The 14,895-nt window shown below is 38.4% G+C and overlaps 2 protein-coding genes across 2 annotated transcripts; one reads left to right on the forward strand and one right to left on the reverse strand.

Annotated features, from left to right (window-relative positions):
- Nucleotides 1-9,527: 9,527 nt before the first annotated feature.
- Nucleotides 9,528-9,951, reverse strand: LOC102885928 (histone H4). Its single transcript, XM_015589974.1, is given in 2 exon segments — nt 9,528-9,765; nt 9,767-9,951. Coding segments are annotated over 2 exon segments (420 nt in total). The 5' UTR covers nt 9,949-9,951.
- Nucleotides 9,952-13,051: 3,100 nt separating this feature from the next.
- Nucleotides 13,052-13,742, forward strand: LOC102883727 (histone H2A.J). The gene has a single exon (XM_006912644.3). The coding sequence runs from the start codon at nt 13,170-13,172 to the stop codon at nt 13,557-13,559; it is 390 nt and encodes a 129-aa protein (XP_006912706.1). The 5' UTR covers nt 13,052-13,169; the 3' UTR covers nt 13,560-13,742.
- The last annotated feature ends 1,153 nt before the right edge of the window (nt 13,743-14,895 follow it).

The following is a 14,895-nucleotide window of genomic DNA, read 5'->3' on the forward strand; positions in this document are numbered from 1 at the left end:
TGGTAATATAAATAGATTTTTATGGAAATAACTTTATGTTCTAAAACAAAAAAGTTGATGGAAAGAATGGCATTGTTTTACATGTTTGCACATCTCCTTGATGGCTCTTTAATACAAAAGAGCTGGATTCTTATATCTACTCGTTTATTTCGTCTGTTTTATTAGTTTAGTTGAAGTATAGGATGAAAATCCAACCTCATATACATATGTATCTGAAAAAAGGGAGAAGTATTTTAATATCCTTTTCAGATATAGGCAAATATTCTTTGTTCTATACTCAAACTTTACAAGTGGTAATTTCTTAAAGATTAGCTGTCATTTGAAATCTGGAACTTTCGTACTTTGATAAATTAAAAATCTCTTAGGCTGTCTTGCATTTTAAATGACTCTTTCTCACATACATGATTTTTAATATTATACATTGGTGAATTTGGGAGATGTTGTTTCACTGAGTTATGGAGATCCTTCAAATGTTAACACATTTCGTTATAACTATCAAAATATCACATTTGTTGTATCACCATTGATCTCATTGGAAAAGTCTCTAAGTAAGGAAGATGTTAAGCTCCTGGTAGCAGATCCGAAACATAATTTTCACTTGCATGCTTGAATTTTATCATTGGTAACAAATACTGTCAGTTGTGTTTCCTGAAATGACAGGCTTGCCTGATTATTTTTTGAGAAAATATCTGCCAAACACCCAAGTCTGAATAACCATAAAAATGGTTTCCATACAAAGGTGATTAGTTCAGCTTTCAACTCAAACAATTATACAGATGATACGTCATGAGTGAAGAATGTGATGCTACTAGTATAATTTGGCGCCAGTGCCTTGGTTTGTGTCGAGGTTATAAAGCGTTTTACTCACAATTGCTAACGTCAACAGAGAAAAAAGGAAATAACATTGTAATATTCTTATGAAAGTAGTTTGACTTTGGTGACCCCTTAAAGTGTTTTGGGGACCCTCACCCAAGGGATCGATGGACCATAGTTTGAGAACCACTCTTCTATATGATAATTATCTCACCACATTTGAAAGTCTTAGCTCCTATCACTCTCTGCCTTGCTCACAGTTCCACCCACTTAACAGCATTTGCTTCAGCTGTTCTCTCTGCAGGCAACTCTGCCACTTGATGTCTTTATTGTTCAGATTTCATCTCAAATGGCACCTCCTAGAGGCATTTCTTGTGATCGCCCAGTTTAAAGAGCACCTCTTTCCCCTAATCATTCTCTGTTAGATTATCCTGCTTTATTTTCTTTATAAAAATTATCATTTGATATTATCTTATTTACTAATTAATTAATTTGCCTTCCCCACTAGAATTTAAGCTCTATGGTTTCAAGGAATTGAACTTATTCATTTCTGTATCTCCATCTCCTAGAACACTGCAGTCAAAATTCAATAAATATTTATTGAATTAATTGGTTTTTAAAAGGACCTTGAGGAATTAAAAGAAGTTGGATGTGGCCGTAATTTGAAAAGTATGAAGACTTATAAGACGATCTATTATATTTTCGGTATTAATCTCCCAATGACCATTATCTCCTGACTATTATTTCCCATTTTTCATGTTATTATAATCAGACTTAAATGTTCTCTCCACACCAATATAGAGTCTGGATTCTTCTCTTTTCCCCCTTCTCATGAATACACTTAGATGGAGTGAAAAATATTTTAAGATATAGATGAAGCTAGAAAGGCATTTAATATAATCTTCCTTACTTGTAGAGAACAGTAATTTCTTCTACAGTGTCTTTAGAGGATATGTAGAAGTTAAATCTATGAACATTATCAGTTTGAAGATAATTGACGTCTACAATTGACATCGTAGTCTTCTTATTCAGGAACATGGTAACTCTGTCTCTTTATTAATGTATCAAGTGAAGTTTTTAATATACTTAGTACCTACTAAGTATATTATACATTATTTATTAGAATTACTCAAACTACTATATATTTATATGTATACATATGTTTGTTGTTTTGGTAAGTAAACTACAAGTTGTATTTTTAAAATCCCTTATTGTTTATGGATAGAAATTTAATATTTTTTATATTGATCTGTATCTGGCAACTTTACTAAACTCTTATTACATACAAATAATTTATAGATAAAAGAAGTTTTCTATAAATAAAAACATATTTACCAAATGATTTTTTTTCTCTTTTTTATTGTGTTGTTTTAAATAGGAGCAGGGAGATTTTGCATCTTAGTTTGCCTAGGTAAGAGGTAAGATAATCTTTATATTCTTTTTTCTCCTCCTTTCCTATCTGCAGTTTGTATATATCTTGTTTCTTATTTTTAAGGTAATACTTTTAAATATGTTACCATTAAGTATGATGTTCACTGTGGGGATTTAGTTTTTGTTTTATTTTTTTTAGATTCTTTTATCATGTTAGTGATATATTTTCTATATCTAGTTCTGCAAGTTTTAATCATAAAACAATGTTTACTTGTATTGTTTTTCTGCATCTATCGAGATGATCAATTGCTTTTTCTACTTTTATTTTTTAATAAGGAAATTATATTAGCATATTTTATCATGTTGAACTATTCCTAAATAAGCCCAATTTAGTCATGCTATTTTCTTATTTATACATTGCTTGATTTGGTTTGCTAATATTTCATTTGGTTTTTTGCATCTATGTCTTGAGTGAGTAATTTACCTTTCTAATATAAGAAAGGACTGCTTTTGTCAGTCCTTTGGTGCCAAGGTTGTACATGAGTTGGGCAGTATTATTTCTTTTTCTATTCCTTGGAAGAATTTGTATAAGATTGGAATCAACTGTTCTTAAATATTTAGGGAGGGTACTTTTTTTAAACAAACACAAAAATATAAAAATCACAAAGAGAAAACTACTTTTTTTCCACTGAGAGTCATAGGAGGTAATATTCATTTTAGAAGAGGAGGTTTTTTTTTTTTTATTGCCCTTTTTTCATCTCCATAAAGTATGGACATTACTACTTGTCTCCAAATGTGTAACAAAAACTTGACAACAGAAGAATAATTATTTTCTTATTTAATATACTTTCAGATATTACAGGCAAATTCTTTAGTAGTTTAATAACAGAGATAACAGTATTTAAATGTTCAAAACAAAGTTTTCCCCACTACCTTGCCCTGGGATCTCAAAGCTAGTTTTTTTCTTCCTACATTAGAATTAAGAAGTTCTGATTATTAAGTGCACTATAAAGACAGTGAAAATACAATTAAGAAATAATTAGTGTATGTATAATTGCCAAAGGACTAATATGTGCAGATTACCTTAAAACTTCTACAAATCAATAAGAAATAATCAAATATAAAAAACGATCTATATAATTCAATTATAATCATTGTAGGTAATTTTATTTATTTTATCTTAATCATTCCAGTTTTTTAGTGCGTAGATGAAAATATATTCTTACTTCACTGTCTTTCCTATCTACTGACATCACTTAATGGTAAAAATCTTAGAAGTAAATATAGACCTTCTTCATTCTTATTAAATAGCTACATAGTATTTAATCTTGTAGACTTTTAAATTATTCATTTAAGTGGTCTCTTTTATGAACGTGGATTTTCCCAATCTTTGGCTGTTGAAAAATATTGCTAGAATGAGTATGCTTGTACACGTTATATTACAGCTGTATAAGTGTATCCGAGAAATAGATTCCCAGAAGGGAGATATTTGGGTCAAAGAGTAAATGCAGGCTATACTTTTAGTGGGTACTGCTAGATTACCCACTCTCACTTTTCGTGTGAAGCACTCCCACCTGGAATGTGTGAGAACGCCTACCTCTTTATAGCCCCTCATGTGGAATGTGTTGTTAAACTTTTAGACTTTTGGCTAATAAATGAGAGGTCATATTTCAGTGGAATTCTAATTACATTGATCTTAAGAGTTATATTAAGAATCTTTTTATAAGTTGAAAGACCATTTTCATTGACTATACAATTTTAAGGTGACAGTGCTTTGAAAATATATTCTGCTGTCCTCTCTCTTCCTTTGTTCCTGTTAGGAAGTCATCTAATCATGATTCCTCCTGTATTTTCTTCCTAGCAGTTTTTAAAGTTGTCTTTTAGGTTCTACAGTTCAACCACAAAGTCTCTAGGTTGATATCTATTTTTATTTATTCTATTTTGGATTCACTGATAATCCTGACTATGAGCACTGGTTTCATCATTTGTTGGTAGTGCCAACTATCAGTTCTTCAACTATTGCCTGATTCTCATTTTCTCTATTCTTTCCTTTTGAAATTTCTATTAGACACAGGTATACCTTCTCACTTTATCCTCTTTATTTCTTAGTATCTCTTTCATATTGTTTTATTTTTTCCCTGTCTTTGCTGCATTCTGGATAATTTCTTCAAATGTATCTTCCAGCTTACCAACTCTTTTTATCAGCTATGCCAAAGAAGGTTCTTAACCTGTCCATTAAGAGTTAAAATTTAGGAGCTGTATTTTTAGTTTCTATAAGTTTATCTTTTTTTCTAATCTGCCAAATAAGTTTTGGTAGTTTATTTTTCTTTGTCACGTTTTTAAACCCCATTTTAATTTTTTAAACATAATAAATTTGCTTAACCGCGTTGTTCTATAACTGCTAAATCTAGTATCTGCAAACTTCATGGCCTGATTCTGCCGTTTGTTTCTTCTGACACTTGTTTATGTGGTTTGTCTTCTTGTGAGGTTAGTTAGTGATTTTTTTTTTGGTATCTTTTTTGCATGTGTGGTGTGTGGGGGAGATTTTATCTCGGACTTTTCTGAGGCCTATGTATAAAGAGTGTTAACTTGGAGATTGTTTTGCATTTGCTTCCACCTGGTGTCTTAGGAGCACTCCTAATCTGGAACATTTTGAAAAATCATTCTAATTTTATTATTTTTTTTTCAATTAGACCTTTTATTTTGAGATAATTGAAGAGTCACATGCAGTTGTAAGAAATAATATTGAGAGATCCTATATACCTGTTACCTAGTTTATCCAATAGTAATATCTTGCAAAACTATAGTACATATCACAACCAGGATATTGACACTGATGCAGTCAAGGTACAGAACATTTCCATCACAACAAAGATCCCTTATGTTGTCCTTTTATAGCAATACTCACTTCCCACCTGCCACCCCACCCCTACCCCATACTAACCCTTAGCAACCACTGACATGTTCTCAATTTCTACACATTTGTTATTTCAAAAATGTTACACAAGTGGAAATATACAATATATCTCCTTTTAGTATTAGCTTTTTTTTCCATTGGTATAGTATATAATCTTTTCAGAAAATAAAAATATATGAAAAAGACCTCAATTTATTATTTCAATACATCTTACTATATTTGTCAAATAGGTAGATAATTGTCCCTAAACATTAACAAATGCCTATGGGTATTCAAAATTATTGGTCAGAGGTTCCAGGGGTACAAATATGAATCAGAGTCTTGCTTTCAAGGAGTTCACAGACGATTCAGGGAAGACATATAAAATGAAATGTTATACAGTTAGTGAAATCCATTTCCAGCAGTATGACAAACTACACTATCTGAATGAAGCTTCTAGCACAAATGTTGCATTATTGTAGTCACAAGAAAATAGGAACATTTCCAAAAGGCAAAAAATAAAAAATAAAAGAACATGAAGTAACAACTGAAGGTGAAGGGTAAGCAAGCATCAACTCTAGGGTTGCAATGGAGAACAAATCTTGGACCTCCTGTAAGGAGGCACAAAAGTAGAATCTGAGACTCTTCCACCAAGCTGGGACACTCAAAGGAGACTAAAAAGGTCACAATTCAATAGCAGCTGGCAAGCAGAAGCAAATTATAATTCTCTCTGGAGGGCAGCATGCTCATTTAGTTTCTCAGGACTCCCACAGATGATCAATCATACATTAGTTCAGAATAAAAATCTGCCAAATACATGAAGACACAAGTCTTCATATGTGTCAGCAGAAAAACAAACAGCACTAGATGTGGACCACCACAAACTCATATTTATCAGTTCATTTTGACTGCCAAATTATATTTCACCATAATTTATTCATCCACTCTCTTATAAATGTGCATTTGGTTTCTTTGTTTCTTTGCTACTATGAACAGTCCTACTAAGACCTCTAGTGATCATGTGTCCTGGTACTCAGGAGTAGAATTGCTGGTTCAACATATATGAAAATCTATTTTCAGGCTCACAAGATAACAACCACATTTTTTCCAAAAACAGTTGCTCCAAAATATACTCCCACTAGCAATGTAGGAGATTCTATGCAACACCTGTTATTGTCTCTTTTAAATTCTTACCGATTAGTAAGTGAAAAATTGCATTTCACTGTGATCTTGATTTGCAACTCCCTGATGATGAATCAAACTTCACATCTCTTCCTGTGCTTATTGGCCATGTTTTTCCACTGTATTTTGCCTGTTTTTCTTGACTTCCTTGGATTCGGTTTCAATTTTTATCCAACTGTTTACCTAGTCCATTGTATTATTCTAGGGCAACAGGACAAATTACATCTCCAACATTAGGAGGTTCCTCAAACACACCATGCCTTGAAACTACTCTGGTATTTGTTTGCACTGTTTGCTGCCCAAGCCTGGTGTGGTCTTCCCCTTTTCCAAAGGGCCTTCAGCTCAGAACAAATGTTACCTGATCCTCAAAGATACCCCTTAGCCTGACGAAATTCATTCTATAAACCAATAGCATTTCATTCATACCATTCTATTAAAACAAACCACACGTGTACAGCTATATGGATGTATTTCCCCTCCCTCTCTTTTTACTTGGAAACAGAAGCTTCTTGATAGGAGAGAGTGTGCTTATTTATCTCTGAATCTTCAAAAATTAACAGTATTTGGACCAATAGAGGCATTAAATATTCAAAATCAGAAGAGATGACTTTGCTACAGGATCTAATTTTAACGGCCTTCTTTCACATTGTAAGAGAGGCATTATAAAGAAGCTTTATTTTATTTTTTTATTTAACAGACATTTGTAATAAGGCATTTTATTAGTCGACTTCAGAAATTCTCAGTTCCAATTTCAGATATTCTGTTGTGTTAACTCATGTGACCCAGTTTTGGTTTGGAAAATACAATATCTTCAGATCTGGGTACTACCATGGGACTCATAATTACAGACAAAAATAACTATTTCCTGTGCTCAAATAATTTGGTTATATTTTATAAAGAGCATCAGACGTGAACAAAAATAGCTATGCTATAAGATAAAATATAAGTTCTGTTACACAAGTAAAAAGAATTGAGGCCGTTACCAAAATTACAACCAAAAAATAAACAATTCCAGGTTAAGTTAAATACTTAAGAAATAAATATTTTAAATTGTCATATGAATGCTTATCTCCATGATTCATTGGGTTTCTAACTTTCATCCTTCATCCTCAATAATTTGGCTAATGCTACATTATCCACCTACTCAAATTTACTCATTCACACTCAACAAATATAAAGGCACAGAAGTATGCCAGACTCTGCTGCTTCTTTTAAGTAACTCGTTATTTTTCACTTGCATGAAAGAAAAATTGAGTTTCTGGGACTGTCTCGCTGCCCTAGAAAGTTAACACCAGCCTCATGAATACACTTGACTCTTTATGGAGTAGGAGAAAGTACTAGGACGTGAAATGTCAGCAAATAGGGACAAGAAGCCTCCATGGCAGAAGCAGTGGCACATAAGGTTTAAGGTCAAAGAGTACGGGATCCAACAGGGTTGGGTTCAAATCCTGGCTCCAGTTCTTTCACTGCGCCCCCCTCCCCCGGCCCCATCTGTTTCCTCACCAGTAAAATGGTAATTAATAATACAGTCATTCACTGTGAAATGTGTCTGTAGGCAATTTTGTCGATGCGCAAATATTTTAGAGTGCACTTAAACAAACCTTGATGGAATAGCCTACTATACACCTAGGCTACATGGCATAGCTTATTGCTCCGAGGCTACAAGCCTACAGAGCATGTTACTATGCAAAACAGGAGATTAAATCACGCACAAGAGAAAATGATGCTGTCAAAAGAGGTGGTAAACACTAGGTGTACGAGGCTGCTGATGGCATAACACAACATACTGTTTTACAAGTTTTTTAAAAAATACATAGAAAGAATATACTCTAAAATGATATAAAAGTATAACATAGTAAATACAGAAACCAGTATCATGGTCATTTATTATCATTATCATACTATGTACTGTACATAATTATATGTTCTATACTTTTATATGACTGGAAGTGCAGTAGGTTTGTTTACACCAGCATCCCCACAAACTTGTGAGTAATGCCTTGCACTATGACCTTATCAAGGCCGCATAGGATCACACCACATTTGGGGGTCTTAAACTCCTTCCTCATCCCTCAAATAAACAGGTTAGTTAGGAGTGACAAAGCCAAGAGTAGGGCAAGGCCATCAAACCGATTTAGGTTCTGCCTCCTCTCCCTAACAGCCTCAGCCAGACTGCACGTAGGTGGGTCCCCCGGTCTCCAGCCCCTACAGTTGCCTCTGGAAAATGCCCTCAAACAGGGCTCCCCTGCGCTGCACTTTGCCTGGCCGCACAGTGGGATCACCGGGTAGGACCCCACGACTCTACAGCTCTCTGGCCCACACTTACTACAACTTACTAGAACCCAACCGCAGCCCACCGACCTCCCACAGCCCAGCCCGTCTTCTCTGTAAAAGGCCTTTACTGAGGACCTAGGGCTCACAGCCTGGTTGTGACTGGATCACAGGACACAGTCTCCTGAGCAAAAGTTGGGCTTGAATATTTGGCCGGACGCTGCCCTGTTCCCCTGGACGCTGCCCTGTGCCCCTACGCGCACTGTGGAATAACTCCTGCATTTCTGAGGTCTGGGTTCCAGCACTGCCACCCGATACTCTGATCTGGATGCTCACCTGATCCGCGCTGCTAAATTTGTGCGGATGGTCCAAGAGTAGTGCAGGGGCCACGAGCTTGACTTGGCCTTGGACTTTGCCCGCACTTTGCCACCTTATGTATTCAGCATCTGAACTTGGTCACCTCTTATTCAAAACGTCAGGGAAGAAATAAAATATTCACACACAGCAATACTCCAGCGCGCCACACTAGGACCGCATTTGGCGCTTTCTGATCTGCCCGCCGCAGCGCTTTCCTGTAGGACGCTGCGACATCCCTAGCTGTATGAGGTCAGGCCTGGTGCAGCACTGGTGAAGAACCGCCCCTCTGACGCGTGGCCCTCGCATCCAATCCGAGGCTGAATGTCTGCTAGCCTGATTTACATAGAAGCCACTCTAAATAAGTTCAAAGTCAGAGGCCTCAGCAGCTTAGAAGCTGTCTGCCACTACTAAAACATGTGTTTTGTAGAGACGCTTCCTTCCCCCAAGCGCCCCAGGCGGTGCTGGGGTCCCTACTCAGAGATCGAGTCTTCACGCCTCTTCTCCTCCCAAGCCCCAAACATTACGCGGATAACCAGGAGCCACCGCTATAGCAGTTACTTCGACGGCAAAGCTTATTACATTTCATGGCATCTGGAACGCTTCATCAAAAGCAACTATCTGCGTTTAGATCCAACAGTCACACAGTAGATCGTATTAAAAAACTCTTTACTTTTTTTCCGAGGGGCGGGACATGAGGCGGGGAGAGGCGTAGAAAAGGCCTTTTGGAGTCTAGATGTAAGCCGCAGGGACAGCTCAGCCAGCGAAGCTGCGTGCAGCCCTGGCATTTCAGCGCATACACCACATCCATGGCAGTGAGAGGCTTGCATCTGGCGTGCTCCACGTAAGTCACCGCATCGCGGATCACATTCTCCAGACACTTCGAGCACTCCCTTGGTCTCCTCATAGACGAGCCCAGAGATGCGCTTGACAAAACTTCGGTGGGCTAGATGGCGAATGGCAGGTTTCGTAATGCCCTGGACATTTTTCAGTAAGACCTTCCAGTGGGGCTTGGTGCTTCTCTTACTCAGCCCTTTGCCACTTTTACCTGGACTAGGCATCCTTGCGGTAGTGTCTCAACTGGACAGGAAAGAGAGCAGCTTTTGTAGTTCCTTGTAGGGGACGTGTTTGAAAACCTCAAAAAAGTGGGTGGAGTTCTAGGCCCTGGGAGGCTTTTTTCCCCCTCCCTACAATAGTGAGTCCAGTAAGCAGGAAGCAGAACAGGACTGATATCTTTTTGTTTGCTTTTGGGGGGAAGGTTTTTGTTATTTTTGCCATAAAATTGAGGAAAGACTCAATAGAATTTACATTGCCTTTTCTCAATGCTTAAAACAGGCCAGATTCTTTGTGCTCTCGGGATCCTTCCTTCCATCCCTCTCTCTGTCTCCCACTTCCCAGCCTTCCCTTGTCTCTCACATGTGCTAGAATTCTACTTCTATATTTTTCAAACTGAATGTTTACTCTTATAATAACCATTCCCAGACTAATGTGAATATCAATAGAAACTAACAATGCTTTACATCTTGTTAGATTTCAGAGCAATTGCTTTATAGCTTTTAACCTGTGGATCTTTTTGAGTTGTTAGTGGAGAAAAAAAGGAAATTTTTAATGGTTCTCTTTTCTCTTTTGTGGCCCCGCAGAGAAAGACTTAAAATTATTTTCAAAGGTCTAATTTTGCCCTCTTCCCCTCCGGTCTTTTCCTTTGCAGCTTCTGTGCAATTTGCAGATTTTCCTGCCTTCTCTGCTCCCTCGCCACAAGTGCGTTATTTTTTTTTTTAATCAAATAACATTTTCTATGTTTATTTAAAATACTGTAAACTACTTATTTCATTGAAATCCAAAGTTCTCATGTCCACTTAAAAATTCAAAGTTCTTGCAAAATAATGGATGCCATGCTTGTGGCTTTAAACAGTGATTTATATTACAAATCCCCAAGTAGGAGGCTCTGAATCTTAAGACCTAAACAAAAACTAAAGTGGGTAGTGTCACCGTTCTATGAGACAAAACTCTTTCTGTCTTCCCAAAAAGGTTTGAGATAAAAGGCAGCCGTATTTAAAGGATGATTTAAAACCTTTCCCCAGGTACTTAACATCATGAGGAACGAAAATTCTAGTAAATTATTTAGTAAATAGTTTAGTAAACTGTCCCTAGTTGAAGAATAAGTCTTTCCAGTAGGAAAGCTTTGTGGTAATATTTATCTAAATGTTTATAACTTACCCATCTCCATAACACAAAAAGTAATTTTGTTGTTGTTAAAGAGGAATTTAAAAAGCCCGTGGAACACTAGATGGCTGAAAAAAATCCTGAATAGTCAAGTTGTACCATGTGATTTTAATCCTTGACTCAGAGGGAAGAAAAGTCTATCAGATCTTGAAGGATCAGGATTATTGCAATAGTAAGATAGATTCATTCTTTTATATTTACCATGACTAAGAAATCAAGGCTAGAACATTTTCAGGTCAGAAATTTCTCTTGCTTACAAGAACAAAAAGAAAAATAGTGCCAGTAATAATAATCTGTTTAAATTTTCCCACGATATAGGCAAACATTTAAGCTAAATTTACGGAACTTGTGCCAGGAACATCTTGTTAAAAACTGCATAATAGATTTGTTTGTCCATTTATTCAGTTTATCTAACAGTTACTGGATGCTTACTAACATGTTTCATCTTCAAAACACTTTGAGATAGGTACAGAAGTTCAATATCTTATCCAAGGTCAGCTGGTAAGTGGTAGAGCTAGGATTTGGCTGGAGCAGTCTGGATCCAGGATGACCAACTTATTCATGACAATGTACTACTTCTCATCTTCATAGACATTTATCGAGTCCTGACTATAGGTAAGTTAATTATTGTGGTAGGCAGTAAGGACATACACATAAGTGATTGAAAACATTATTTCAGTAAAATAAAATCATAATTAGGCTGATGAGATGGTAAATTTGCTTTACTTTTAAGTGGATACTATAATCCACATAAAATGTTATTTATATTAGTAAGTGTTTCACATTACACCACATAGCCATGTAAATGTATAATTATGAAAAATGTTGAAGTAAACGAAATTACTTCAGTGAAATAGTAATTTCTAATTTAAAAAAAAAAAATGATTGTGTTCCGAATGCTATGGCTCTGTAAAGACAATTGCTGCCGTTCTTTCTTCCTCTGAGCGCCACCAGAATGTCTTACATGGTCATATCTACCTTTGGGCTCGTCTACAAGGAGTCGCTCACAGGCTTCCTGGAGAATATGATCCCAGAAGCCCATGACCAACTAGGCTAAAGCCAAGGCTAAGACTTTCAGTCTTAGCAACTGAGCTGAGCCTGCAGGGTCTCCTGGAATCCGGAGGCTCTCTTTAGGCTCATAACTTCAAAGACATAAGATGTTAAGTTTTGGCCTTATAAGTGAGCTTATTCCTGTCTTCTGTGAAGAAAGCATTCACGTATAGCCTAGCACTCTAGTTTCACATCCCTTAGGATCCAAGATTGGCAGCCTGTGAGCCGCAGAGCTTTGCGGGAAGTCCAGTGTCATCTGGTCTAAAGTTCAGAGGGCCAGCTCCATAAGAAAAGACTCTTGGAGACAGCTTCTCACACTGTTGAGTAGTCATCAGCAGGAGCTTCTGGGTTTGCAGGAGGCAAGGCATTTGCTTAAAGGAATAGGCAACACACCCTGTACCGGGCAGGCAGAATTCAGTAGGGAGTTTGTAATTTCTCTTGAGGAGCAGTGTAGCCCACAAGCGTGGGCTCTGGAGTTAGATAACTACCTGGATAGGACGCTGTTTTACGTAAGAAAATCCGGCTAGAGGACACAGCGTCGTCTGGCACACCGTGAGCGACCTCAAGGGACATTTCTTCCTTTAACTTTTTGTACTTGTGGAAACGAAGCCGCTCTTCTTCCAGATCTGTTTCTAACCACGATTCCTTCATTCTTAAGACTTTATTTTCCTGGGAGCGAACGTGGACGTCGAAACCTTAGGGTCCAATAAATTCAAAGACGCCCCCAAACGCAGAGGAGTCGTACCGGCAGATATGTAAATGAACTAGAAGTTTGCTCTTTTGATTGGAGAAAGCTGGAGAAGGCGGTCCTTCTATCAGTGCGCTAATTGGGAGCAGAGCTTGCCAATCATTAGTTACCGAAGCCGAGGATTTTGCGGCGTCCAATGGGAAGGCGCTGTCTAGTGGCAGCAAAGTGTTGGAAGAGGCAGTTCCGGCGTGGTGCATTGCGTTCCTATACCCGGACCGCTGACTGTTTCTCACTCGCTACAGTTTTAGGCCAGAGGTGAAGATGTCTGGTCGCGGAAAGCAGGGCGGCAAAGTGCGGGCAAAGGCCAAGTCCCGGTCCTCCCGTGCGGGCCTGCAGTTCCCGGTGGGCCGAGTGCACAGACTGCTGCGCAAAGGTAACTACGCGGAGCGAGTAGGAGCTGGGGCGCCGGTGTACCTGGCGGCGGTGCTGGAGTACCTGACCGCGGAGATCCTGGAGTTGGCTGGCAACGCCGCGCGTGACAACAAGAAGACCAGGATAATCCCTCGCCACTTGCAGCTCGCCATCCGCAACGACGAGGAGCTAAACAAGCTGCTGGGGAAAGTGACCATCGCACAGGGCGGCGTCCTGCCCAACATCCAGGCCGTGCTGCTGCCCAAAAAGACGGAGAGTCAGAAGGCGAAGAGCAAGTGACCCTGATGCCGTCACAGGGGAGCTGGCTTCCTGAGAAGAGTCTCCTTTAATAGCCACCCCGCAGTGTTTTTGAATATGTTGGATGTCTTGGAGGCCCGGTGTGAACTAGTGGGGAGGTGGGCTGTGAGGAGCCCGCCGGGGTCCGGGGCCAATAAAGTCGGTGAAACTCGTGTGGTCGAGAGAGCTATGTAGTCGCAAAGGCTTGCCGGAGACCTCTAGAGCAGGTACTGGTGGGTCGGTTTGAGCTACTTTTTGGTCTGCGTTGGTTCGCAGGTCACCCTCGAGGACTTATGAGCGGGTGAGGGAGATCAGGAGGAACCCACTGGCATGCTTGCCTTAAGTCAAAGGAGAGGCAAAGTAGGTGCAAATGCGGGAGGAATTCTTTTTACGGCCTCTTCTCAGGACAGTTCTCCTTCCCTGTCTGGGCGGTTCAAGAACCAGTACTAAGGGAAGAGACAGTGGCACTGAGCTGGTCTCCGGCAGGAAGTTGCCTCTCCGGCCATACTTTTCAAAAGGTGAAGTAACTTTCCATCTTCAAAAAGTGGCTCTGTGTCAGCTTAGATTTTTAGCCTAATAGCTGTTGTGTTCTCATGTTTTGAATATCAGATATTTTTATACACATTCCTTTAAAATGTTCACATTTCTTTAAAATGAAAGAAACACCCAGTGATATGTGTAATACAGAAGCATGAGTCATGAGATTGGAAACTTGTTCCCCTGACACTGACATTGCATAACAGTGCAGCGTTTTTTAGTCATGAGTTTACATATGCTTATGAGCTTTTAGATGATTTTCTCAAGTTTCTGGCTTCATAATGGTCTTGTCTCCATGATATTATACCCCTTTGGAAGTGTAATCAGTTTGATTTTGCTTTATAACAACAAATAGCCTGCTAGAAGTCCATTATGTTTTTCCACTGGCCTGAAGTAATGACCTCATTCCAACAATGCCTATAGGGGTTGCATTGCTTAATGGCACAGCAGTGCTTTAGAAAATATGTGAGGTAATAGAAAAGGTAAGGACAAATGCTTTAGGTGCAGGAAAAAACACATTTCAGATCAAGAACCCACTCCTCACCTTACATCCAGGCTTCCTCATATGTTAGTCATAATACCCCTGTCGAATACTGAGATTGTTCATGTACTACCTATATTAGGCACTCAATAAATTGAAAGTACCATTTCCTACAGGATTTGAACTTACCCTTATAGGTTAAGGTACAGGTAACAATAACTAATAGGATTTTGTTGTTGTTTTTAATGCCTGGTTGTTAGGATAGTTCTCAGTGTTTGGGGACATGGTGGGCAGTGTAGCAAAAAATAAATAAATAAATAG

Source organism: Pteropus alecto, unplaced genomic scaffold, assembly GCF_000325575.1.
Source record: "Pteropus alecto unplaced genomic scaffold, ASM32557v1 scaffold103, whole genome shotgun sequence".
In the NCBI taxonomy this organism is placed as follows: Eukaryota; Metazoa; Chordata; class Mammalia; order Chiroptera; family Pteropodidae; genus Pteropus; species Pteropus alecto.

Coding starts and splice junctions, on each gene's coding strand:
- LOC102883727 (XM_006912644.3), top strand. CDS start 13,170: ATGTCTGGTCGCGGAAAGCAGGGCGGCAAAGTGCGGGCAAAGGCCAAG.